At 50.8% G+C, this 24,476-nt stretch overlaps 2 protein-coding genes across 5 annotated transcripts in view; one reads left to right on the top strand and one right to left on the bottom strand.

Moving 5' to 3' along the window:
* The window catches only part of LOC103689966 (MARCKS-related protein-like), a 980,777-nt gene that overhangs the window by 600,717 nt on the left and 355,584 nt on the right, over window positions 1-24,476 (bottom strand). The window lies entirely within an intron of this gene.
* Window positions 1-24,476, top strand: part of Ryr1 (ryanodine receptor 1) — a 131,228-nt gene that overhangs the window by 103,383 nt on the left and 3,369 nt on the right. For all 4 annotated transcript variants that reach the window (NM_001419537.1, XM_039100854.2, XM_039100852.2 and 1 more), the window contains 12 exons: window positions 7,185-7,526; window positions 10,192-10,983; window positions 11,636-11,706; window positions 12,442-12,592; window positions 13,337-13,423; window positions 15,071-15,322; window positions 17,336-17,466; window positions 18,975-19,017; window positions 21,151-21,281; window positions 21,375-21,435; window positions 21,730-21,876; window positions 22,425-22,559. In NM_001419537.1, the coding sequence (NP_001406466.1) occupies window positions 7,185-7,526; window positions 10,192-10,983; window positions 11,636-11,706; window positions 12,442-12,592; window positions 13,337-13,423; window positions 15,071-15,322; window positions 17,336-17,466; window positions 18,975-19,017; window positions 21,151-21,281; window positions 21,375-21,435; window positions 21,730-21,876; window positions 22,425-22,559 (2,343 nt within the window). The remainder of the gene's footprint in view (window positions 1-7,184; window positions 7,527-10,191; window positions 10,984-11,635; window positions 11,707-12,441; window positions 12,593-13,336; window positions 13,424-15,070; window positions 15,323-17,335; window positions 17,467-18,974; window positions 19,018-21,150; window positions 21,282-21,374; window positions 21,436-21,729; window positions 21,877-22,424; window positions 22,560-24,476) is intronic.

Here is a 24,476-nt window from a genome sequence, read left to right as displayed (position 1 = left end):
TGGGCAAACCACAAGGACACTATCACTCCAAACCAAAACCACCCCATAAAAATAAAATTAAAATTACCCACAACTAGGGCTGGAGAGACCGCCCAGTGGTTAGGGACAACTGGCCGCTCTTGAAGAAGATCCAGGTTCAATTCCCAGTACCGTTATGACTCACAACCATGCTTAACTCTGTTTCCAAGGGACCCATTGTCCTCCTGGGACCTTTCCATGGGTCCTGCACACATGCAGTGCACACACCTTCATGCAGACACACATCTGTACACCTATAATAAAACATGTCCTTAATTTAAAGAAAGGGTTTTGCCATTGTTGTTGTTGTTGTTGTTGTTGTTTTGCTGGTCTTTTGAGACAGAGTCTTGCTGTGTAACAGCCCTGGCTTTCCTGGAACTTGCTCATGTGCCACGACTGCCTGGCAGGAAAGATCTCCTGGAACTGTTATTACCTGCAGTTCCCTCGGCACTCAAAAGCAAAACAACAAAGCAAAATACCCACAATTCTTTTCTTCTGGCCTTTTGAGAGATCACTGTACAGCCCAGAGCCTAAGCTGGCCCGCAACTCACAGAAATCCTTCAGCCTCGGCCTTTGAAGTGCTGAATTCCAAGTGGATACCCTTGTACGCAGCTGGGGTTCTTTTTATTATTATTTTTAACTGTCTTTGGAATGGTTTGTGGTTTGTTTACTTATTCCTGTTTGTGAGAGAGAGAAAAAGAGGGAGGAGAGGTGTGTGTGCGTGAGTGTGGTGTCTGTGTGTGGAGGGGGGAGCAAACATGGGAGTGCAATTTTCCTCTTAACCCAGCTAGATCCTAAATTATTAAGAGTGGACTATTATATTTATTTAACAAGTTTCTTTCTTTCTTTCTTTTTCGGAGCTGGGGACCGAACCCAGGGCCTTGCGCTTGCTAGTCAAGCGCTCTACCACTGAGCTAAATCTCCAACCCCTAACAAGTTTCTTTTTTAAAGATAGATTTATTCATTCATTCATTCATTCATTTATATGAGCACACTGACGCTGTCTTCGGACACACCAGGAGAGGACATCAGATCCTATTACAGATGGTTGTGAGCCACCATGTGGTTGCTGGGAATTGAACTCAGGACCTCTGGAAGAGCAGTCAGTGCTCTTAACCTCTGAGCCATCTCTCCAGCCCTACTTAACAAGTTTTAAGGGCCCAACAACTGAGCAGTATTACTCTATTTTACTAATCTGGCCACCTCCTAGCCAGAACCCACCAAGATACTTGCACTCTCGTATTGATCTGGCTCCCTGGGCTTCAGGTGTTTTCCCACGATGTGATGTCTCCCGTACTCTCTCTCCTCGTAGCTGAAACCTCCCTTCCTCTTCCTGTCTCCTCCAGGCCCTTCTGGGAGGAAGTCCAGCCCTATTCCCTCCCCTGCTCAGCCATTGGTTGATCAGCTAGCTTTATTGACCAATCAGGGAAAAATTGGGGAGCAGCATTTACACAACACTGAGATAGGAGATTCTCAGAATAAGGATTACATCCAGATATGGGGGCACAGAAACCAGCATTTGAATAACACAAGGTTGATCTTTACACAGTGCACGACAACATTGTGCCTACAGGAGGTCAGCAGACAAGTTCAATTCTATACAGTTGCTTCTCTCCACCCACCTGTATATGGGTGCGGTGGGGTGGGGGGATGGAACTCAGGTCACCAGGCTTGACCATCGAGAGCCTTTATCTGCTGAGCCATCCCACTGGCCCCTTTTGTGAGCTTTTTGAGACAGATTCTCACGTACCCCAGGCTGTTTTCCGTCTTGCTATGTAGCTGAGGATGACCTTGAATGCCTGCTCCGCCTCCCGGATGCTGGGCTCCCAGGCACTATATCATTATGTCATTGACTATCTAGAGCTGGGGAGGCGGGTGGGTTGGGGTTCCAGCCCCAGCACTGAAAATAAACAGGTCAAATATTTAGTCCAATAATTCCAACTTTAATTTGAAATTTAATCCCAAATTTTAAATTCCCAATAATTGGAGGCTTTTGTGACAGTTTGTTTCAGTCAAAACTCATGTAAACACAATTGTTTTCCATTTCCTTAAATCTTCTTTAATGACTTGCCTCGCCATCTATCTCTTGTCTTCCCATTCCTGTGCTTACTGTTATTTCAGACAGGTTCCACCAGGCCTGACCTTGAACTCCACACAATCACTGCCCTTGGTCTTCTGAGTTTGGAGTTTTAAGCATAAGTCACACACACACAATATGTTCATATGTGTGTATGTGCCGCCATGTGTGTTGAATCTGTGGGTATATGTGTGCACCCTGTGTGTGTCGAACCTGTGTATGTGTGTGCACCCTGTGTGTGTCGAACCTGTGTGTGTGTGTGTGCACCCCATGTGTGTTGAACCTGTGTGTGTATGTGTGTGCACCCTGTGTGTGTTGAACCTGTGTGTATATATGTGCACACACCATGTGTGTCGAACCTGTGTGTGTATATGTGTGCACCCTGTGTGTGTTGAACCTGTGTATGTGTGTGCACCCCGTGTGTGTTGAAAATGTGTATATATGTGTGTGCACCCCATGTGTTAAATCTGTGTGTATATGTGTGTGCAAACCTCCAGGTATGCTGAAGGGCCACCTCAGGTGCATTCCCCAGGACTGGCCACCTTGTTTGCTGAGACAGGATTGCTTACTGGCCTAGAACTGACTGGCCAGTGAGCCCCAGGGTTCCTTTCTGTCTCTATCTTGAAGCTCTGGGATGACAAGCAAGCATTTGGCTTTTGAAACTGGAATCTGGGGCTGGAGAGATGGCTCAGGACTTAATAATACTGGCTACTGGGTTGGGGATTTAGCTCAGTGGTAGAGCGCTTGCCTAGCAAGCGCAAGGCTTTGGGTTCGGTCCCCAGCTCTGAAAAAAGAAAAAAAAATAATACTGGCTACTTTTGCAGAGGACCTGGTTGGGTTCTCAACACCCACATGGCAGCTCATAACTGCCTGTAATTCCAGTTCTAGGGTATCTAAAACCCTGTGGCCTCTAAGGGTCTTGCAAAAACATGGGGGCAAAATACCCACGCACATGATTCTTTCCCTCTGGGGATTGAACTCAGGTTCTTGTTCTTGAAAGACAAACACATTCCTGACTAAGCCATGTCCCTGGTCCAAGATCTCTGTGTATGTTTATGGTGTTTTGTCTGTTATAAGTGCACTGTGGGCATGCCTGGCGCCTAGGAATCGGGTGCCTGGACCTGGACTTTCAGAGGTTGTGAGCCACCCTGTGGGTGCTGGGAACCCAACCCAGGTTGTCTGCCAGAGCAGCCAGAGCTATTAACGGCTGATTCATCTTTCCAGCCCTTGTAATTTTTTCAAGGGAAGAAATCCACATACAGATCAGTTTATCCAAAATATTATTTCAACATTTTGTGCTTATCGAACACCAAATCCCCAGATGGTTAGAGACTCCCGGGTGTAGAATCTCTTGCAGTCTGGATCTGGCCACACCATCTTTCTCTGTCATTTCCTGTGTTTCTCTGTCCCCTGTGTGTCCTGTCAACTGAGATTTATACAGACACTTTGTCAGACTCTGTTTCAGAGGATGTTGTTGTATTTGAGCCTTTCCCCCACAACCCTCCACCAGGTAGACACATCTCCTTGCCACCCTTTTTCCGTCCTGTTGGCAGCTGCTAATGGTGAATGCCCAGATACATTAGCTCTTTGGAGTTGGAACATGGCGGTATTTAAATTTCCAAACATTTACAAACACCGTAAGGCTTCCCCAACAAGCATCCATCCATTCCCCAAGCAAATCTTTGCAGCGTACAGTGTGCCTTGCAGTTGATATTTAAAAGCATTGTTTAGAATTGTCTTTAAAAGAACTTGCCACTTCTCTGAAAATGGAGCAAACTTTAAAACTGCCCCATCGTCAAGATGTTTCATGTGTTTCACAGATTTGGATATATCAGCTTTCCTAGGTGCCGTGGCTCATACATGTAACCCAACACTTGGGAGGCAGGATGGGAAGATCAGGAGTTCAAGGCCAGCCTTGGCTACAGAGAGTTTAGAGCCAACCAAAGCTCCTCCTTAAAAATCAGGAAAGTGAAATAAAAAGAAGATATACTAGATTCCCATTATTATGACAAAATACCCAAAGCAATGAATTTACAAAGAGAAAAGGTTTTAAATTTTTGTTCCTGGTTCTCAGAGTTTGAGTGTAAGATCAAACAGGGTTTGATATTATATATGGGTTCTGGGGAGTCCAGGCTTTCAGGAAGGGGTATGTTGCAAAGCAAAGAGTGCACCAGGAAGTAGAAACTAAGCAAAAAGGATTAGGTGTTTTGGCTGCAATCCCCTAATCTCTTTAAGCATTCCACCAATGGCCTAAAACCCTATCACTAGGTCCCACCCCTTAAATAGCCACAACACCTTCCAATAGCGCCACCTATAGGTCAGACCTTTAACACCATGACCATTGGGGGACATTTCCAAACCATAGAGTCGTTGGATGAGGCCCCTACTGGGTGTCAGCCACTCCCTTAATCATGAGAGCATGCCAGTGAGCAAAAATAGAGGCACCTTACTCAAATCAGAGGGGAGGGCCCTAGTGAAAATAAGCTAAGCCGAGCCTGTGAACAGGGTGGCTGGGAAAGGCCCTTCTCGGGGAGGAGATGCTGATGTTGAGATTTGAGGATCGCCACGCGAAGGTGGAGGGGAGCGTAGTGTCCCCTGCAAACAGACAGCAAGTGAAGGCTGGAAAAAAAACGAGCAGGCAGGAAGGAAAGCACTGAGGCCTCAGAGATGGCCCAGGAGAAAGGAAGAGGAGGAATCTCAGAGGGGAATGGCAGGCTGGAGCCCGGGGGCAGTCGGGGCGTGGGGGCAGCTGGCGGGGCCTGGGGGCAGCAGGCGAGCTTTAGCATTTAATGCGTTTGGTGCACAGCCAAGGGAGGCTCTGTGTAGAGGGCTCAGACCTGGAGCAGGTTTTTCAGAGTCCCTTCCACTTTGCACAGAGATAGGGGTGCATCGGGGAGACCCCTGTGATGGTGGGAGACAGAGGAAGTGGAGACCACAGAGGGAGAAAGATACGAATGGGCCCTGCATCTGTTCTGAAAGTGGAGCTGACAATTTTGCTGAGGAATCTGATGTGGGCAGCAAGGCAAGAGAGAGCAAGCAGATATGACTCAGAGATTTTAACTTAAGCACGTTGGGTGGGTGGGGGTTGCCGCTCCCGAAATGCATAAGACTGGGGATCTGGGGCAGTTTATCTCCTAAAGTTCACTTCTGGCTTCAGATGTGATCCTCCCTGCCTGTAATCCTGGCGCTCTGGAGGTAGAGACAAGAGAATCGCCAAGAATCCAGGGCCAGCCTGCTCTATGTAGGAAGTTCCAGGCTAGCCAAGGCTACATAGTAAAGACAGTCTGAAATAATAATATAATAATAATAATAATGATGATGATGATGATGATGATGATGATGATGATGATAAAACCAAGTTGCGTATGGGGGGGGCAGTATCCCTATGTGTCAGCTGTCACGTCCGTCCGTCAAGATTCTGGAATGTGGTCAGAGCCCAGATGGGACACCTGACAATTGTATGTGCACGGTGACATTTGGAGCCTGAGATCCCAGTGTCCTCTCACGCCAGGTGAAAAGGAAAAGAAGGTGTAGCCCTCAGTCCTGCCCACCCCACCCCCGTCCAGCCTTTCCAGGTCTGGAAGTCAGGGTGACTCCAGAGAAGCAGTTTGACAGTGTCAGAGGAGGTGTTACAGAAGAAGGGCCATGTGTGTGACGCTCCCCGGGCCCTGTGTGAGGCAGGTGCCACTCCTCATGAGGCGGGGATGCGGCAGGGTACATGATGAGAAGTTCCTGTGTGACTGAGTCTCCCTGCTCTGTGGTTTTAGAGCCTTTCATGATTTGCAAAGCCTGTTACTCATTTAGAAAACATTTTGCAAAGCTCTTGGCTTTTCGCAAAGGACAGCCCGGAGCCAGGAAATTTCGCTTCTGTTTCTACCCCAGAGCACTCTGCAGCCCATCTGCAAGTCGATCTGGAAGTTCACCCAGTAAAATATGACCGACCAGCGTCTTTCAATATAAAACAGAAGGCTGAGAACAGTTGCCTAGCTAAAGTCAGAACCGAATTGCCTCTTGAAATTCCATTTTTTTGGTTGGTTTTTTTTTTTTGGTTGTTTTTTATTTTGTTTTGTTTTTGCCCTGGGTTTGATTCCCAGAATTGCATAAAGTGGACGTGGTGGTGTTTGCATGTAATCCCAACACTCAGAAGGCCAAGGCAAGGGAATTGGAATTTAAGGTCAGCTTTGGAAATGTGGTGGGTTTCAGGCCAGCCTGGGCTACATGACACTTTGTCTTAAAAAACAAGCAAAATAAAAGGAGACAAGACAAAAGATAACAAGCAACAACAAGAAGCTAACATTGTGACAAATGCCTTTGATCCCAGCACTCAAGGATCAGAGGCAGGAGGATCTCTATAGAGTTAGATGCCAGCCTGGTCTACAATTATGGGTTCCCAGACATCTAGGGCTACATAGACCCCGTCTTAAACAAACAGAATAAAAAAAATTTTTTTAAAAAAAAAAACACCATTATTAGCTGGGTGTGGTGCATGCCTTTAATCCCAGAACCTAAGAGGCAGAGGCAGGCAGATTTCTATGAGTCTGAGGCTAACCCACTCTACAAAGCAAGTTCCAGGGGTACACAGAGAAAAAACACCACCAACAATAAAAACAAAAACAAATACCATTATTTCACCAAGAGCATGGCAGCCTTTTACATTTCTGTCCTAGGGTCACAGGCATGGATTTCCACATCTGTTTGTACAGCCCTGGAGACCCCTCACTCATCTGAGGCAAACACCCTACCAACCGAGCCTTTTGTCTTGTTTTGTGGGGTTTTATTGTGTTGTTGTTGTGTTTGTTTTTGAAACAAAGTCTCACTATGTCATCCTAGCTGTCCTGGAACTCTCTATGTAGACCAGGCTGGCCTGGAATGCTCCTGTAGACCAGGCTGTCCTCGAACTCTCGGAGATCTCTGCCTCTGCTTCCCAGGTGCTGGGATTAAAACAGCATGCCCATGTCCAACCTAGCGCAAGCCCTTGCAATCAGTTGTTGCTGATCTCTCTCTTCTCTCTCTCTCTCTCTCTCTCTCTCTCTCTCTCTCTCTCTCTCTCTCTCTCTCTCTCTCTCCCCTCTCCTGCCCATCCCCATAGGCCATGGACAGCCAGAAGCAGTTCACTGGCCCAGAGATCCAGTTCCTGCTTTCGTGTTCAGAAGCAGATGAGAATGAGATGATCAATTGTGAAGAGTTTGCGAACCGCTTCCAGGAACCAGCGCGGGACATTGGCTTCAACGTGGCAGTGCTGCTCACCAACCTGTCAGAGCATGTGCCCCACGACCCGCGCCTGCGCAACTTCCTGGAGTTGGCTGAGAGCATCCTGGATTACTTCCGGCCTTACCTGGGCCGCATCGAAATCATGGGCGCATCGCGTCGCATAGAACGGATCTACTTCGAAATCTCAGAAACCAACCGTGCCCAGTGGGAGATGCCCCAGGTCAGTGCGTGAAGTCTTGGTACCTGAAAACCTCCATGGGGCTGTACCTCGGGCCTTACGGGGCTCTGACAAGCCCACACCCCTCCCCCATTATATTATATATGAAGACAAGGTTTTACATAGTCCATCCTGGCCTTAAACTCGCTGTAGCTAAGCAGGAGCCCTACCTCCATGCCCTCAGTGCTGGGATTCGAGGTGTTTCCCACCACAGCTGACTTGGGGGGGTTCTGGGAATCAAACTCAGGGCTTCCTGCAAGCTAGGCAAATTACCAATTGAATTACCCCACATCCCTTCTCGGAGACACTTTGTGGTTCGGGCTGTGATCTTGCACAACCCCAGCTCGACGGTGGCCACCTCTTGCATGTGCATCCCTTGTGCACTGCAGTAAGCAGTAGCACGGGTGTGCCCGCATGGTTGATGCAGTGCCCCATGACTTGCAACTGACCCTGGGAAGGCCAGTGCCACCTGTCCCTCTGCTGCAGTTACATGCATGCTTCAATCTGCTTGCCTGTCCTCTGGGCCCCCGTAGGCCCATGCCAACTCTCCCATATACCTCCGTGGCTCTGGGGTGCCCTGCCATGCATGCTAACACACTCTCAAATATGCCCCTCAGAACCATGTCCCGTGCAATCATGGCCTTCCGAGTCCTACCCCCAATCTCACTCATCCAACCCACCAATGCCCAAGCATCTCACACACTCCTGAGGGTCCTCACAGCTCCAGCAGACTCCATGCCTGCTGGGTGCTAAGCTCATGTGTGAGCCCCACTTCCTGGTCCCTCCCCTGCCCTGGCACCCCAGGGGTCCTCCTGCATACATTTGCACCCACACAAGCTTGGCATTCCCCAGAGGTACCCACACACTCCTGCTCTCATAGCCCACGAGGCTCACACACCCATGGCCTCCTTTTTTTTTTTTTTTTTTTTTTTTTTTGGTTCTTTTTTTCGGAGCTGGGGACCGAACCCAGGGCCTTGCGCTTCCTAGGTAAGTGCTCTACCACTGAGCTAAATCCCCAGCCCTACCCATGGCCTCCTTAACCCCACAACCCTCACACTGCTCCTCAGGGATTAAAGCTGAGCCCTGAGCATGCTAGGCAAATAAATGCTCTACCTCTGAGATACATCCTTTTCTTTCTGAGATCTCATCTCAGTAAGTTGCCTAGGATGGTCTAGAACTTGCCCCGGTCCAGGGAGGCCTTCAACTTGCTGCTCTTCTGATCATCTGAGATTATCAAACCCCATCAAAATAACTTTACATGTAGGGCAAGGGGGAGGTGTTCCAGTCAGAAGGAACCACAAGCATAGAGATCTAGAGCTAAAAGGAGCATCCCTCTCTCTGGTGCCTTTGAAGTCTCTCCTCAGTCCTCATGTATGGACTCGATGATGCTGAGGGCGGAGGGCAGAGGATCTCTGGAAAAACAGTCAGTGCCCTTTACCACTGAGCCATCTCTCCAGGGTAACACAGATCATAAACAGTTTGAGCCTTCAAGAAGCTAGCTCCATGGGCTGGAGAGATGGCTCTGTGTTAGGACTATGTAAATTCTTGGTTCACTGCCTACAAATGAGTGAGGTGTGTGTGTGGGGGGGGTGTGGGTTTGTGTGTGTCCGCGCGCGTGCGCCAACACACATTGTTGGCATCTCAGACTAGCCCTAACACACTTCACAGCTCAGGGCAGGCTAGAACTTGGGATCCTCCTGCCTCAGCCTCCCGAGTGCTGGGATGAGAAGCATGCAAGACCATGCTCTGTATTTAGAGCTGCTGTTAATAACTCTTGGGCTGTATGCAGTGGCATGTACCTGTAGGCCTGGGGGCTCTGAAGGCTGACTGGGGAGGATTGTTTAAGGCCATAAGTTCAGAACCAGCCTGGGCAGGCAGCATAACAAGACCAGGGTTCCTTAAGTAAAAGAAATTATGAAGTTTAGGGGTGCACCCCAGCATTTGGGAAGCAGAGGTTAGCCAATGTCTGTGAGTTTGAGGACAGCCCAGTCTATATAGTGAATAGCATACAGTGCAACACTGTATCCAAAATCATGATGGTGATAAAAATAATAGTGACAGTAATCACAATCACTGGCAGGTCTGAGTGCTCTGCCCTGGCAGAGGACCCGAGTTTGGTTTTCTGATCCACATTGGGCGGCTCACACCGTCTGAGTTGTAATTCTAGGTATAGGGGGTCTCATGCCCTCTCCAAGAATCCTAGGCCCCCTACCCTCACATGCACTCGCACAGACATACACATAATTTTATTGTTTTTCAAGATTAGTGAGTTCATCACCTGCATGTGTGAGTGTGTGTGTGTGTGTGTGTGTGTGTGTCTGTCTGTCTGTCTGTCTGTCTGTCTGTCTGGAGGCATTGAAACCCCTGGAACTGGAGTTGCAGATGGTTGTGAGCCACTCTATGGATGCTGGGAACCGAATGGAATCTTCTGGAAGAATAGCCAACGTGCTTAATCCTGAGTTATGTCTCCAGCCCTACAGATAAACGAAATTGTGGAGGGTGGTGCTGTGTACCTCTGATCCCAGCCCTCAGGAGATGGAGGCAGGGGTATCAGGAGTTTAAGGCCATCCTCTATAAGGTAGTTATAGGCTAACCTGGGCTACTTAAGTCCCAGTCTCAAAGGGGCCTGCTACCATGAACCCCACCATCCGCTTTTCCTCTTCTGCAGGTGAAGGAGTCTAAGCGCCAGTTCATCTTCGACGTGGTGAACGAGGGCGGCGAGTCCGAGAAGATGGAGCTGTTCGTGAGCTTCTGCGAGGACACGATCTTCGAGATGCAGATCGCTGCTCAGATCTCTGAGCCGGAGGGCGAGCCGGAGGAGGACGATGATGAGGGCGCTGAGGAGGCTGAGGAGGGCGCAGCGGGTCCCGACGGGTCGGGCTCTGCAGCGGCCGCAGGGGTGTGGACGTGGCTGGCGACGGCGGCGGGCCGAACGCTGCGGGGTCTGAGCTACCGGAGCCTGCGGCGACGTGTGCGGAGGCTGCGGCGGCTGACGGCGCGGGAGGCTGCCACGGCCGTGGCCGTGTTGCTCTGGGCGATGGTGGCCCGCGCGGGGGGCGCGGGCGCGGGCGCGGCGGCCGGGGTACTGCGGCTGCTCTGGGGCTCGCTGTTCGGTGGTGGGCTGGTAGACAGCGCCAAGAAGGTGACTGTGACCGAGCTCTTGGCAGGCATGCCGGACCCCACTGGCGACGAGGTGCACGGTCAGCAGCCTAGCGGCGCTGGCAGCGATGCGGAGGGCGAGGGCCAGGGTGAGGGCGAAGGGGATGCGGCTGAAGGCGTCGGAGATGAAGAGGTGGCAGCGGACCAGGCTGGCACGGGAGGTGCTGACCGGACGGTGGCCGTAGCCGATGGGAGCCCCTTCAGGCCAGAAGGAGCCGGTGGTCTCGGGGATATGGGTGACACGACACCAGTGGAGCCCCCAACGCCAGAGGGCTCGCCCATCCTCAAGAGGAAGCTGGGGGTGAGAGAGGCCTGCAAGGCTCCAGGGCATGGAGAGGAACAACCTGACAAACCCTCAAAGAAAGTCGAACAGAAAGAGAAGCTGGAAATGTTGGGAAGAGAAACATACTTGGGGGGCGGGGTGCAGCTGGAGAGGACCAAAGACCTAGAGACCAAATTAAAGGAGGGGGGAGGGGCCAGGACTAAAAATACCCACAGAGACAGTGCCAAGGACACCAGGACAACCCTCAGAGAAACGTGGCTGTAGGGAGTTAATGTGAGAGAAAGGTCCTCACACCTTGGTGCCATGACTTGCTGCCCATGGTTGTCAAGGTGATGAGAAGCCATGAGGGACCAGAGCATCCTTTGGGCAACGATGCTGACAGGAGCTTATGATTCCACAGTGGGGAGGCTGAGGTAGAAGGGTCTGAAGCTCAAGACCATCCTGGGCTACATAGGGAGAACCCACCACAGACAGACAAAATGCTCTTTGAATTCATACTGATTCTGTGAGGCAGGTGGCTTATCTCCCGAGCCTCAATTTCCAAGGAGGAGGGGATCCAGGAGAACACTTTGATTACGCAGGGGGGGAAGAAGTAAGGTCAGGGATTAACGGGCTAGAAAGATGTTGGTGAGCACCAAGAGGCTGAGGCCTATGTGTGCCCTACACTCAGGTGGACGGAGAAGAAGAGGAGCCGCAGCCAGAGCCAGAGCCGGAGCCAGAGCCTGAACCGGAAAAAGCTGAGTGAGTGTCTACGAGTGGAGCAGGGCAGACCCTTGCCTCAACCCTTCTCCTGGACTTGCGCTGGTCACTCTCTGCCCTCCACCCTCTGCCCTCCACTCTCTGCCCTCCACCCTCAGCATCATGGAGTCCATACATGAGGACTGAGGAGAGACTTCAAAGGCACCAGAGAGAGGGATGCTCCTTTTAGCTCTAGATCTCCATGCTTGTGGTTCCTTCTGACTGGAACACCTCCCCCTTGTCCTACATGTGAAACTATTTTGATGGGGTGGGGTAATCTTAGATGATCAGAAGAGCAGCAAGTTGAAGGCCTCCCTGGACCAGGGCAAGTTCTAGACCATCCTAGGCAACTTACTGAGATGAGATCTCAGAAAGAAAAAGATTCATCTCAGAGGTAGAGCATTTGCCCAGCATGCTCAGGACCCAGCTTTAATCCCTACTGCTGCAAACCAGAAACGTTTTATGTTGCTTTCTTTTCAGTGCTGGGGATAAGACCCAGGGCAGATGCTCATGCTAGACAAGTGCTCTACCACTGAGCCCTGCCCTCACCCACACTACTCACCTCTGTTTAACAGAGTTTGTGTGGCCAAGGTCCATGGTTGTCTCATCATCCTGAGTACCATCTAGACCTGGCCTGGTGTGGGATGGCCCACAAATGAGTGACTATGAATGAATGAATGAATGAATGAATGAATGAATGAATGAATGAATTGTTCAAGCCTTGTCTGTGCCCTACAGTACCGAGAATGGAGAGAAGGAAGTCCCTGAGCCGCCTCCGGAGCCCCCCAAGAAGGCACCTCCTCCACCCCCTCCAAAGAAGGAGGAAGCTGGAGGTGCAGGCCTGGAAGAATTCTGGGGTGAACTGGAAGTGCAGAGGGTGAAATTCTTGGTGAGGACCCTGCAGGGGCACACTTGAGCTTTCTTCTCTTGTGAGAGCCACCTCTCCACGAGCTCGTCTCACAGAGGAACTCTCTAAGAGGGGGCAGAGCTGTCCCCAGGCACAGCTGGGAGGTCTGAACCCATCTCCTCACGGAGGGTGTCTGGGAGACAGCATCCTGCCTCTTTCCCCGGGCCAGTCCTGACTAGAGTTGGGGCGGAGGGAGACGGGTTGAATGGAAGGTGGTTCAGAGGAATTGTGGGAGGAACAGGGAGAGGAGATATGGGGAGGCAAAGAAGTCTACCCCTGCTCCCGGTATAGCAGATGGTGTAGCATGGTGGGAATATGGACTCCAGTCTACCTGGACTCAAATCCCAGGTATGGGATTGGAGTGTGGCTCTGTGGCAGAAAGCTTGCCTGCCGTGAGGGTTCGGATTCCATCTAGAGGATCCCTCCTCTCAAATGACCCGTTTGCAGATCCTTGGCTCTGTGGCCTTGAGGAAGAACAACACCTCTCTGAGCCTCAGTTTCTTCTCTTGTAAAGGGCAGACACAGCAGCAGCCCTTACCCTTACCTAGGGCTGGACTGAGAGCCAAGCATGTCCATGCATATGAAATTCTCAGCCGAAGCCTTGGTTTCCAGCAAGCACTCCACGAGTAGGAGGTTGTGGGGAGCTATTTGAGGATCATGTTGCTAAATAGCGAGATTCGGCCAGAGATGAGGCCGCGCTGTGATCTCTCTTCTCTCTCCTTCTAGAACTACTTGTCGAGGAACTTCTACACGCTGCGATTCCTGGCCCTCTTCCTGGCATTTGCCATCAACTTTATCTTATTGTTTTATAAGGTGTCTATCCTGTGGCAACAGGGCCCAGGGTGGTGGGAGGATCTATCCCATGGCAACAGGCCATGGGGCAGGGGGTGCAGGGGGTGGGGAGGAGGGCAGGGGGGCAGATCTCATCCAGCTATGAGGTGGGAGGCTCAGCACAACTCAGGTGGCTTAGGCCCTTCAGGGAGGGAATGGCGTTCCAGACTCAGCCTTCTTAGGGGAGTTCAGCCTAGACGGCTGGTGCTGACTTGGGGGCCCTGTGGAGCCGAGTGGAAGTGGCTGAGCCCATGTGGGACAGGTGTCTGAGCACATTCGAGAGTTAGTGCAAGGCACAGAGCTGGTTCCTCTGCCAGCTTTGGCACCTGCCAGTCCCCTCAGAGCACCCAGGGATGCGGCCATTTCAGAGCAGCTAGGGAGAGGTACGTGGAGGAGAAAGTGGGTAGTTCCCAGAACAGAGAGAGGGGGCGAGGAGCCGAACCTCCTGAAGCTAGAGTGGGGTTCATGTTCTTGCCAGGGGCTTAGATAACAACGCAGAGGCTGGCTAGAGACAGATGGCGGTGAGCAAAGGCTTTCTCCCTCTCTGCCTCTGTCTCCTGATCCTCAAAATGGGATCAAAATAACATTTACGTCTGAGACTTCTGAAACTTAAAAAGAGGGAAGCAGGGTCAGGGACGGTAGTACACCCTGAATCCCAACACTTGGAAGGCAGAGGCACAGGGGTCTCAGGCCTATGACACAGTCAGGCTTTATCTCAAGCAGTGAGATGGATACAAGAGGATCAAGAGCTCAAGGTCATTCTTGGCTACACAGAGTTTGAGGTCAGTGTGGGCCGCATGAGCCCCACACATAAATAAATAAATAAATAAATAATAAATAAATAAATAAATAAATAAATAAATAAATAAATAATAAAATGTGCAACAGTTCCCTCGAGGCCTGGTGTGGTGGTAGCACATATTCGTAGCCTCAGTACTTGGGAAGCTGTCACAGAAGAGCACCTAGTTTGAGGCCAGCCTGGGCTACATAGCAAATCTCAGGCAAGCCTATGCTATCAAGATACTATGTTGAGGGGTTGGGGATTTAGCTCAGTGGTAGAGCGCTTGCCTAGCAAGCGCAGGGCCCTGGGTTCGGTCCTCAGCTCCGGGGGGGGGGGGGGGGGGGGAGGATACTATGTTGAAAGAAATGCTGATGGGGATGGTGATGAACACCTTTAATCCCAGCACTCAAAAAACAGAAACAGGGGCTGGAGAGATGGCTCAGTGGTTAAGAGCACCCGACTACTCTTCCAGAGGTCCTGAGTTCAATTCCCAGCAACCACATGGTGGCTCACATCCATCTGTAATGGGATCTGATGCCCTCTTCTGGTGTCTCTGAGGACAGCTACAGTGTACTTATATATAATAAATGAATAAATCTTAAAAAAAAAAAAAAGAAAGAAAACAGAGACAGACGGATCTCCCTGAGTTTAGGTCTAGCCTGGACTACACAGTGTGTTCCAGGTCTGCCAGGGCTACATAGTGAGACCCAGTCTCAAAAGGGAGAAGCAAGGAAGGAGGGCAAGGAAACAAAAGAAAGTCATATAAATGCTCCCTGCTTGTGAGTTCTGGAATAACAGGCCAGGTGCCACCAGGTCCCCTTTCTGATTTGCCTTTGACCTCATTTCAGGTTTCAGACTCTCCGCCAGGGGAGGATGACATAGAAGGTTCCGGAGCTGGGGACATGTCAGGGGCAGGGTCTGGTGATGGCTCTGGCTGGGGCTCCAGAGCCAGCGAGGAGGTAGAGGGTGATGAAGATGAGAACATGGTGTACTACTTCCTGGAGGAGAGCACCGGCTACATGGAACCTGCCCTGAGGTGCTTGAGCCTGCTGCATACCCTGGTGGCCTTTCTCTGCATCATTGGCTACAACTGTCTCAAGGTGGGACATGACCTGTGACTGTAGCCCTGGGGCTATGGAGGATGCTTGCAAGGAGAACCTAGGACAGTGGTTGGGATAGGAGGCTTTAGCTTGGGTATAATTAGTAGCCAATAGAGCAACCAATAGGATCCTGGCAAAGGTGCCAACCAACAAGGATGCTTTTGCAAAGGGAGCTAATGCAGACCCCAGTGGGCAGGCTAAGCCTCTGCTCTTGCAGAGGACCAGAGTTCAGTTCCTAGCACCCACGTCAGGCTGCTCATGCAGCCTGTAATTTCAGCTCCAGGGGATCTTATGCCCTCTTCTGGCCTCTAAAAGTACTGCACCCATGTGCACATGCACACAGACATACACATAATTTAAACTAATAAAAAAAATCTCTCTTTAAAAGATCTCTGCAGGGGCTGGGGATTTAGCTCAGTGGTAGAGCGCTTACCTAGGAAGCGCAAGGCCCTGGGTTCGGTCCCCAGCTCCGAAAAAAAGAACCAAAAAAATCTCTGCAAAGGGGCTCCGTTATTTAGAACATGTGCTCCTTTTGCAGAGGACCAGGGTTCAGTTCCCAGCACCCATGCAGAATGGCTCACAAATGGCTGACTTCAGCTGCAGGGGTTTGGGGGGTCTGATGTGTTACTCTGACCTCTATGGTCACCTACATACACATAATAGCATGCATGCATTCACACAGACACATATATACACACTTAAAAAGACTTTTTTTTAAATTTTCTTCTTCTTCTTCTTCTTCTTCTTCTTCTTCTTCTTCTTCTTCTTCTTCTTCTTCTTCTTCTTCTTCTTCTTCTTCTTCTTCTTCTTCTTCTTCTTCTTCTTCTTCTTTTTTTTTTTTGGAGCTGGGGACCGAACCCAGGGCCTTGCGCTCGCTAGGCAAGCACTCTACCGCTGAGCTAAATCCCCAACCCCTTGACTTTTTTTTTTTTTTAGTATAAAAAGATCTCTGAGAAGCTGGGCCCATACCAGGGCACTCTGTAATTCCAGGGAGCAGGAGGATATTGAGTTCTGGGCTAGCCTGGGCTACAGAGGTAGATCCTGTCTCCAAAACAAGAGGGATACTGACATACAAGCCCTCACCCCTAGTTAGGTAGCTGTTGACAATTGATGGGAAAACACATTTCTTCAGGAGCGTGGTCTGGGGTAGCTGGCCCACATCCATTTGCCCATGAAAAACACTAATTGGACTCCTAGGTTATATTTAAAAATAAAATAAAACGGGGCTGGGGATTTAGCTCAGTGGTAGAGCACTTACCTAGGAAGCACAAGGCCCTGGGTTTGGTCCCCAGCTCCGAAAAAAAGAACCAAAAAATAAATAAATAAATAAATAAAACAAAGAGGACAAGGCTGGCATGGTGGCACACACCTTCAGTCTCAGCACTCAAGAGGCAGAGCCAGGCAGATCTCTGCAAGTTCCAGGCCAGCCTGGTCTAAATAAAAGATCTGTCTCTTGCCTGGGCTGTCTCTGGGGTCTCAGATGTGACAGGGGAGTGGGTTCTGATATATATATCAGATATGCCCAGGGTTTGTCATGGCCCCCAAGGCGTGTCTTAGGCATCTGTTGGGTCTGGAAGTTTGTGTACATCTTGTGGCTTTTTCTGAGTTAACACAGCTCTTCGGTTTATAGTTCTGCATGCCATGTCTGCAGCTTACCCTTCCTTCCATGGCTTCCACCTGCCTCTGTCTTCTGTACCTTATGAACCAACTTGACACCCTCCTCTGGAGCCCCACCTGCAGCAGAAAACTGGGGTGCCCTCGGCTGGCCCTTTTCCTAATAGTGCCTCCCACCTTTGCCTGCACCTCCACACCCCCCTGCCACCGTCTGCCTGCACCTCCCCAGCCACCCCGACCCTCTACCAGCACCTCTATCTTTCTACCCTGCAGGCTGAGACAGCTCCTCTGGTGTCATTCACCAGCTACAGGCAGGTCCCATGGCTTCTGCAAAGACCACAGTCTCTCTCCCCACATAACTAATGTCATCCCTCACCCCTGTTTCCCCCCAATCCCTAGGTGCCCCTTGTGATCTTTAAGAGGGAGAAGGAGCTGGCCCGGAAGCTGGAGTTCGATGGTCTCTACATTACAGAGCAGCCAGAGGATGATGATGTGAAGGGACAGTGGGATCGCCTGGTGCTCAACACACCGTAAGTGCCCAGCTCAGGGTGGCAGAGGGGGCAGGGCTAGGTGTCCGCTCCAGTCCAGGCATGGACTTCCAAAGAGCAAGGCTCTTGTGGCTGTGGCTGGGCTTGTTCTCTCTAAGCCTGGTCATCATCCCCATCCAGTGGACACATTCAAGTTCCTTGGGGTGTGGGATTAGTGTGACAACTCCATGAGTAAACTACTTCCTGCCTACCGTGAGGACCTGATACAGACCCTCAGCAAAAAATAAAAATCTGGGTGTAGCTGCTAGGTGCATGGAGTCCCAGACTAGGAGGCAAAGGTAGAAGGATCCATGGGGCCTTCTGACTATCCACAGTTAGGGTCTCCACTGCTGTGAACAGACACCATGACCAAGGCAACTCTTGAAAGGACAGCATTTAATCAGGGATGGCTTACAGGTTCAGAGGTTCAGTCCATCATCATCGAGGTGGGAGCCTGGCAGTGTTCAGGCAGGCATGGTGCTGGAGGAACTGAGTTCTACATCTTGTTCTAAAAGCAAACAGAAGGCTGACTTCTGGGCAGCTAGGATGAGGGTCTTAAAGCCCACCCCAAAAATGATGCACTCCCTCCAACAAAGCCACACCCACTCCAACAAGGCCACACCTCCTAATAGTGCCACTCCCTGAGCCAAGCATATTCAAACCACCACACTGACCAACTAGTCTAACCAATTGGTAACCTCGAGGTTCAACCAGAGACCCTGTCCCAAAAAGTAGTGTGGAGAGGGCTAGAGAGACAGCTCACCAGTTAAGAGCACTGAGTTCTCTTTCAGAGGACTTGGGTTTGATCCTCAACACCTATATGTGAGGTAGGGGCTCACAAACATCCTGTAACACCAGTTGCAAAAGATCTGAAACCACCACCCCCTTTTCTGGCCTCCAACACAGTGCAGGCAAAACATCCTTGCACTTGAAATAATAAGTGATTTTTTTTTTTTTTTTTAGTGTTAAATGGAGTCTAGAGCCAGGTGTGATCGATCACGCTAGCATTTCAGCACCTGTGAGCTCAAGGCAGGAGGATAATTTGAGTGCAGGGGTTAAAGTGATCCTGTACTGGCCTGGCCCCTGGCCTCTGATCCTTCCCACATGTCTTAGTCACCGTTCTGTCGCTGTGATGAGACGCCATCACAGCAGTTCTTATAAAAGAAAGCATTTAATTAAGGGTCTGCTTACAGTTTCAGAGGATTAGTTTGTTATCATGGTGGGGAGCATGGCGGCACACAGACAGGCATGATATTGGAGAAGTAGCTGAGAGCTGCATCTTGATCCCTAGGAAGGGGGGGTAGAGACAGACAGACAGACAGAGACAGAGAAAGACTAAGCCTGGTGTGGGCTCTGGAAACCTCAAAGTGTGGCACCTCCTCTGATAAGGCTATACCTCTTAATCCTTCCCTGACAGCTCCAGGACTGAGCATGCAAATACATGAGCCTCGGTGTCAGCCTCATTCAAACAACCACAGCGCCCTAACCTCCCCACACTTCTCTCTTGACAGGTCTTTCCCCAGCAACTACTGGGACAAGTTTGTCAAGCGGAAGGTGAGAGGACCGAGTGTGGAGGGGAGGGCTCCTAGGCTGAGTCCCCTGCTGCCAGTAGACCACCCCTGGCCTTGCCAAGTGTTTATTTTGTATGGGACCCTGAGCGAGGGGCAGTGTTCCTCGGAAGAGTTTCCCCTGGGGAACGTGGGCACAGTGATCATAGTTTCTTCTTAAAAGAGATGCCTGTAAAGGGCCCAGGGTAAGGACTCAGTCTGTAGGCGTATGTGAGAGGAGATGAGCGGTGATGTGGTAAGGGCAGTTAAGAACTGTATCTTAGTCAAGCGTGGTGGTGCGTGCCTTTTATCCCAGCACTTGGGGGGCAGAGGCAGGCAGATATCAGAGTTCGGGGTCAGCCTGGTTTACAGTGTGAACTCCAGGCCAGCCAGGTCTACACAGAGCAAACCTGTCTCTAAATGTCTCTTACAGGATCTGAAGATATTGCTTGGTTGGTAGAGTGAGTGGGTGGGTGGATGGATTGGTGGATGGATGATGGATGGGTGGGTGGATGGATGGATGGGTGGGTGGATGGATGAATGGATGGATGGGTGAGTGGGTGGGTGGATGGATGGATGGATGGGTGGGTGGATGGATGGATGGGTGGGTGGATGGATGGATGGATGGGTGGGTGGGTGTGTGGGTGAATGGATGAGTGGGTAGATAGGTGGATGGACGGATGGATGGGTGGGTGGATGGATGAATGGATGGATGGGTGAGTGGGTGGGTGGATGGATGGATGGGTAGGTGGATGGATGGATGGATGGATGGATGGAGAGATGGCTTTGTAGCTGGACTTTAGTTGCTTTGTGGGTTCTTTTTTCTTCCACCCTTCTCTACCCTTTCAACCCCCTAACAACAGATAGGAGGGGGAAAAGGAGAGCGGGGGGGGGGGGGAGGCGCAATGATATCGCTAGACTACTTCCTGCTGATAAGAGGCATCAAGTTCCTTGGGGCGAGTTTGACCTTCACTGTCAGGATATCTGATTTCTTCTTCTTCTTTCTTCTTTGGACCTAACTACTTAACAAACAGTAACCAACCAGCAGCACACCTCCTGGGGGCCCTAGCATTTATACACCCTCTGAAAAGTCACACAATCGTAGAAACTCTCTGCAGCTGGCAAAATCACGCCTCTGCTAGAGCACGAGGTAAATCATAGTCAGCCGCCCTGGACAGTCTGAAGCAGCCCCACACCTGGGATTAACACAAAAACACGTTCCCATAATATTTCTGTGTTTTTAAAAGAAATCAAAGCTCCAAAACTGTCCCTACATGGCTTAGTAGTCAAGAGGGCTTTCTGCTCTTCCAGAACCCAGATCCAGGGGCTCTTATACGCTTTCTGGATGTGATGGGCACCGACCCCTGGTGCATACAAGCACACAGGCAAGCACACATGTAACTAAATAAATAATAAATCTTGAAGGAAGGAAACCCAAACGAGAACTTGGCAATACATCTTTGAAATGTAACAAAGGCTGCCGTAATGGCCCAGCGGTTAAGAGCGCTGGCTGCTCTTTCCAGAGCACCCACATGGTGGCTCACAACCACCTGTAACCCCAGCTCTGATGTATGAGATGCCCTCTTACAGCCTCTATGGGCACTGCACACACAGAGCGACACATATGTAAACCATTAAAATAACTAAATGGCCAGGTGTTGTGGCGTTGTGGCTTTTATCCCAGCACTTGGAAGGCAGATAACAATAGATCTCAATGAATCTGAGGCTAACTCGGTCTATAGAGTGAATCCAGGTTCAAAAAAAAAAAAAAAGCATAAAAACTCTGAGTATCAGTGTGGAAGTGCAGGAAAGTGTGCGTGCTGGCCAGGAAAGGTTGCTGTTCTGTTGGAGTGGCCCTCAGAGTGACCAGGAGGCCAGTGGGGCTGGAATGGTAAGTGAACGGAGAGGAGCACCAAGTTGCTGTAGAGGACAGGGGGCCCAGTTACACAGCCTCATTCTGCCTCTCCAAACAATAGTCTCCTCATTAATTTGGTAACCGCATCTGCCAGATGTTAGACCTTATCTGAAGAAATCAGGCAAAATGCCCCCTCTATTTCTTATGTAGAATTGTGTGTCCCTAGAAACCCTATACAGGCAATGTCTCCTTCCCCCGACTCCAGCCTGGCACTCTCTCCTGCAGGTTCTGGACAAACACGGGGACATCTTCGGGCGGGAGCGGATTGCAGAGCTGCTGGGCATGGATCTGGCCTCTCTGGAGATCACAGCCCACAATGAGCGCAAACCTGACCCTCCACCAGGCCTGCTGACATGGTGAGAGGGCCACCTCTGCCAGAGGCAGGCCAGGGGACACGGCTAGTGCCTTGACACCCAGGCATTTGCCTGTCTCCCTTCCTGTCCCCACAGGATCATGTCCATCGATGTCAAATACCAGATCTGGAAGTTTGGAGTCATCTTCACAGACAACGTGAGGGGGGCTGTGGAAGGAGAGGGTTGCAGCAGTCTGAATGAGGGAACAGCTCATGCAAAGCCCCTAGAGTAGGAATGTGCCCAGGACTCCTGGACCCCAGAAAGATTCCTAAGCCCCGAATCCCCTCTCCTCAGAACATCCTTGCCATCTTTGTGGGTCTTCCGTAGCTGACCTGCTCCCTGGCCCCCTCCTGCTCTGGAGCAGATAGATACTCCCCTAGGCAGAGAGTGCACCTGCCCTTGCTCTGAGACGTCATTCCACGTTTCCTGACCCTGACCATTTTATACTCAGTCTTTCCTGTATCTGGGCTGGTACATGGTGATGTCCCTCCTGGGCCACTACAATAACTTCTTCTTCGCTGCCCACCTCTTGGATATCGCCATGGGAGTCAAGACGCTGCGCACCATCCTTTCATCCGTCACTCACAACGGAAAGCAGGTATGGAGAGGACCTGGCAGGGACCTGCGTGGAGACCTGGGAGTGGCAGAGGAGAGGGGTGGTGATCAAGAGATCCTGGGGAAGTGGGCGTGATGGCTGTGTTTGTGGGAACAAGGAAGTGAGGGCGGAGTCATCTTTGAGGGGTGGGGCAAAGAGGCATCTTGGAGTGGTGGGCCTCCCTGGGAGGGGAGGGGCTTGCCGAGGGGCAGAGGCATGGTAATTCGAAAAGGTCTGAGCCACGGTTAGAGCATTCTTTGGTTTGTTCTTGTGCTCTGTGGGGAGGTTATTTCAGATGCTCCAGTCTATGTAGTCCTGAGTGTCCTGGAACTCACTATTTAGACCAGGCTGGCCTCGGACTCACAGAGATCTACCTGCCTCTGCCTCCCGACTGTTGGGATTAAAGGTGTGCCCTACCACAATAGGCCTAGAGCATTCTGGGAGAGGGAGAGCCAAGCAGCTGGAGCGTGGAAAAGGCTCCAGAATCCAGAGGGGATTGAGGCCCCTGTGTAGAAGGAGCGTAGTGCTGACGAGTGCCCACCTGTCCCCAGCTGGTGATGACAGTAGGGCTCCTGGCTGTAGTGGTCTACTTGTATACGGTGGTGGCCTTCAACTTCTTCCGCAAGTTCTACAACAAGAGCGAAGATGAGGACGAGCCTGACATGAAGTGTGACGACATGATGACGGTGAGCCCCTCCCCCATGCCGGTTGTTGGCAAGTTACTAAGTGTCTTCCTTAGGGTTACTGTTGCTGTGATGAAACAGTAAAGCAGCTTGAGGAGGAAAGGGTTTGTTTCACAGTTCCGTCTAACAAAGCTTATTCCCCAAAACATTGAGGGCCACGACTCAAGCAGGGCAGGAACCTGGAGGCAAGAGCTGGTGCAGAAGTCATGGAGGGGTGCTGCTTACTGGCTTGCTCCTCATGGCTTGCTCAACCTGCTCTCTTATGGAACCAAGGACCACCAGCCCACAGGTGGCCCCATCCACAATGGGCTGAGCCCTCCCCCATCAATTACTACTTAAGAAAGTGCAAGAGAGAGAAAGAGAGAGAGAGAGAGAGAGAGAAGAGGAAGAAGAAGAAGAAGAAGAAGAAGAAGAAGAAGAAGAAGAAGAAGAAGAAGAAGAAGAAGAAGAAGAAGAAGAAGAAGAAGAAGAAGAAGAAGAAAGCAGCAGCAGCAGCAGCTGGGTGTGGTGGCATGTGCATTAAACCCAGCACTCAGGAGGCAGAGGCAAGTGGATCTCTGTGAGTTCCTCACCAGTCAGGGCTACACAGTGAGCCATCGTCTCAAAACCAAAGCGCCCTCAGATGGTTGGTTATGTGGCTGTAGCCCAGTGGCGGAGCTGTGACCTAGCAGGATCATCCACAGCAGCCATAAGCCTTACTGTTGGAAAGGCAAGGAGCTTTCTGTAGTCCCTGAGCTGGGTGACTTGGAGCAAACAAGTGGCCTACGCCCTCTGGCCAGGCCACCTGGGACTTCACAGAGCTATCACAGGAAGACCCAAAGGGAATGGTGGTGGCCCACACCTTTAATCTCAGCTCTTGGGGAGGCAGAGGAAGGCAAATGGATCTCAGAGTTCCAGGCCAGCCTGAGTTCCATGACAGCCAGGGCTTCACAGAGAAACCCTGGCTTGGAACTACCCTCCACCCCCACCCCCAGCAAAATAAAACAAAACCAAAAAACAGAGAAGATCTGGCCCTACCTGAGTCTAATCACAGTCCTTATTGCTTCTGATTTTTGGCATCCTGGTCCTTTTTCAGTTCCTCTAGGACCACATGTTTCCTTCCACTTCTGGTCCTCTGCGTTGACCTTTCTCTGCCCTGTACCAGGCTTAACAGCCACACCCCTTCGCCTGACATTTTACCTTTCAAATTAAATGCTGCCTCCTACAGGAAGCCCTCTTTGACCATTGGGCCCCAGGGCTGCATAAACCACATAACTGGTCCCTGCCTCATCTCCCTCCCTGTCTTTGTTTACGTAGCTTCTTTCTGCAGCCCCACCAAACTTAATTTCAGTTCCTCATGAAAGCAAGAAAAAAAAAAAAAAAACAGTCTCCCCCCCCTCTCTCAACCTCTCAACATACATGGCGTTTTGCTTACATGTATGTCTGAGCGACAGACCGTTATAATCACATGGGGTCTGGGAATTGAACCTGGGTCCTTTGGTAGAGCAGCCAGTATTCTTAACACCGGATCTGACTCTCTAGCCTCCTATCTCTCAAAATAAAATAACTTTGGTATATGTGTGATACGGGGAGCCCAGGGCCCTACCACAAACTCAGCCCCCCAGATGTATCCTCTGCTCCCCGTTGGTGGCATTGCCTGGAGCACTCTCTCCCATCATCTGTTCTCGTAGCACCTTCCTTGGATTCCAGCGTAGAGACTTCCCCCTCCTGCATGAAGCCATTCTGGTTGCTGCTATGAGGCTAGGCCAGACGCAGTCTGGAGCTTGTGAGGGTTCCTGCACTTTCTCCTGCTCACAGTGATGACAGTGTTCCTCCCTGTCCCAGCCTGACCCCAGTCCTTGTCACCTCACGCTAACTTTCTGGGCCTTCCAATTCTCAGTGTAGCCAAGGGTGACCCTGACTTCTGATCCTCCCACCTCT

This window comes from Rattus norvegicus, chromosome 1, assembly GCF_036323735.1.
Source record: "Rattus norvegicus strain BN/NHsdMcwi chromosome 1, GRCr8, whole genome shotgun sequence".
NCBI classification, from domain to species: Eukaryota; Metazoa; Chordata; class Mammalia; order Rodentia; family Muridae; genus Rattus; species Rattus norvegicus.
Note: the sequence above shows the minus strand (reverse complement) of the source record. Positions and strands in the feature narration are given on the sequence as shown.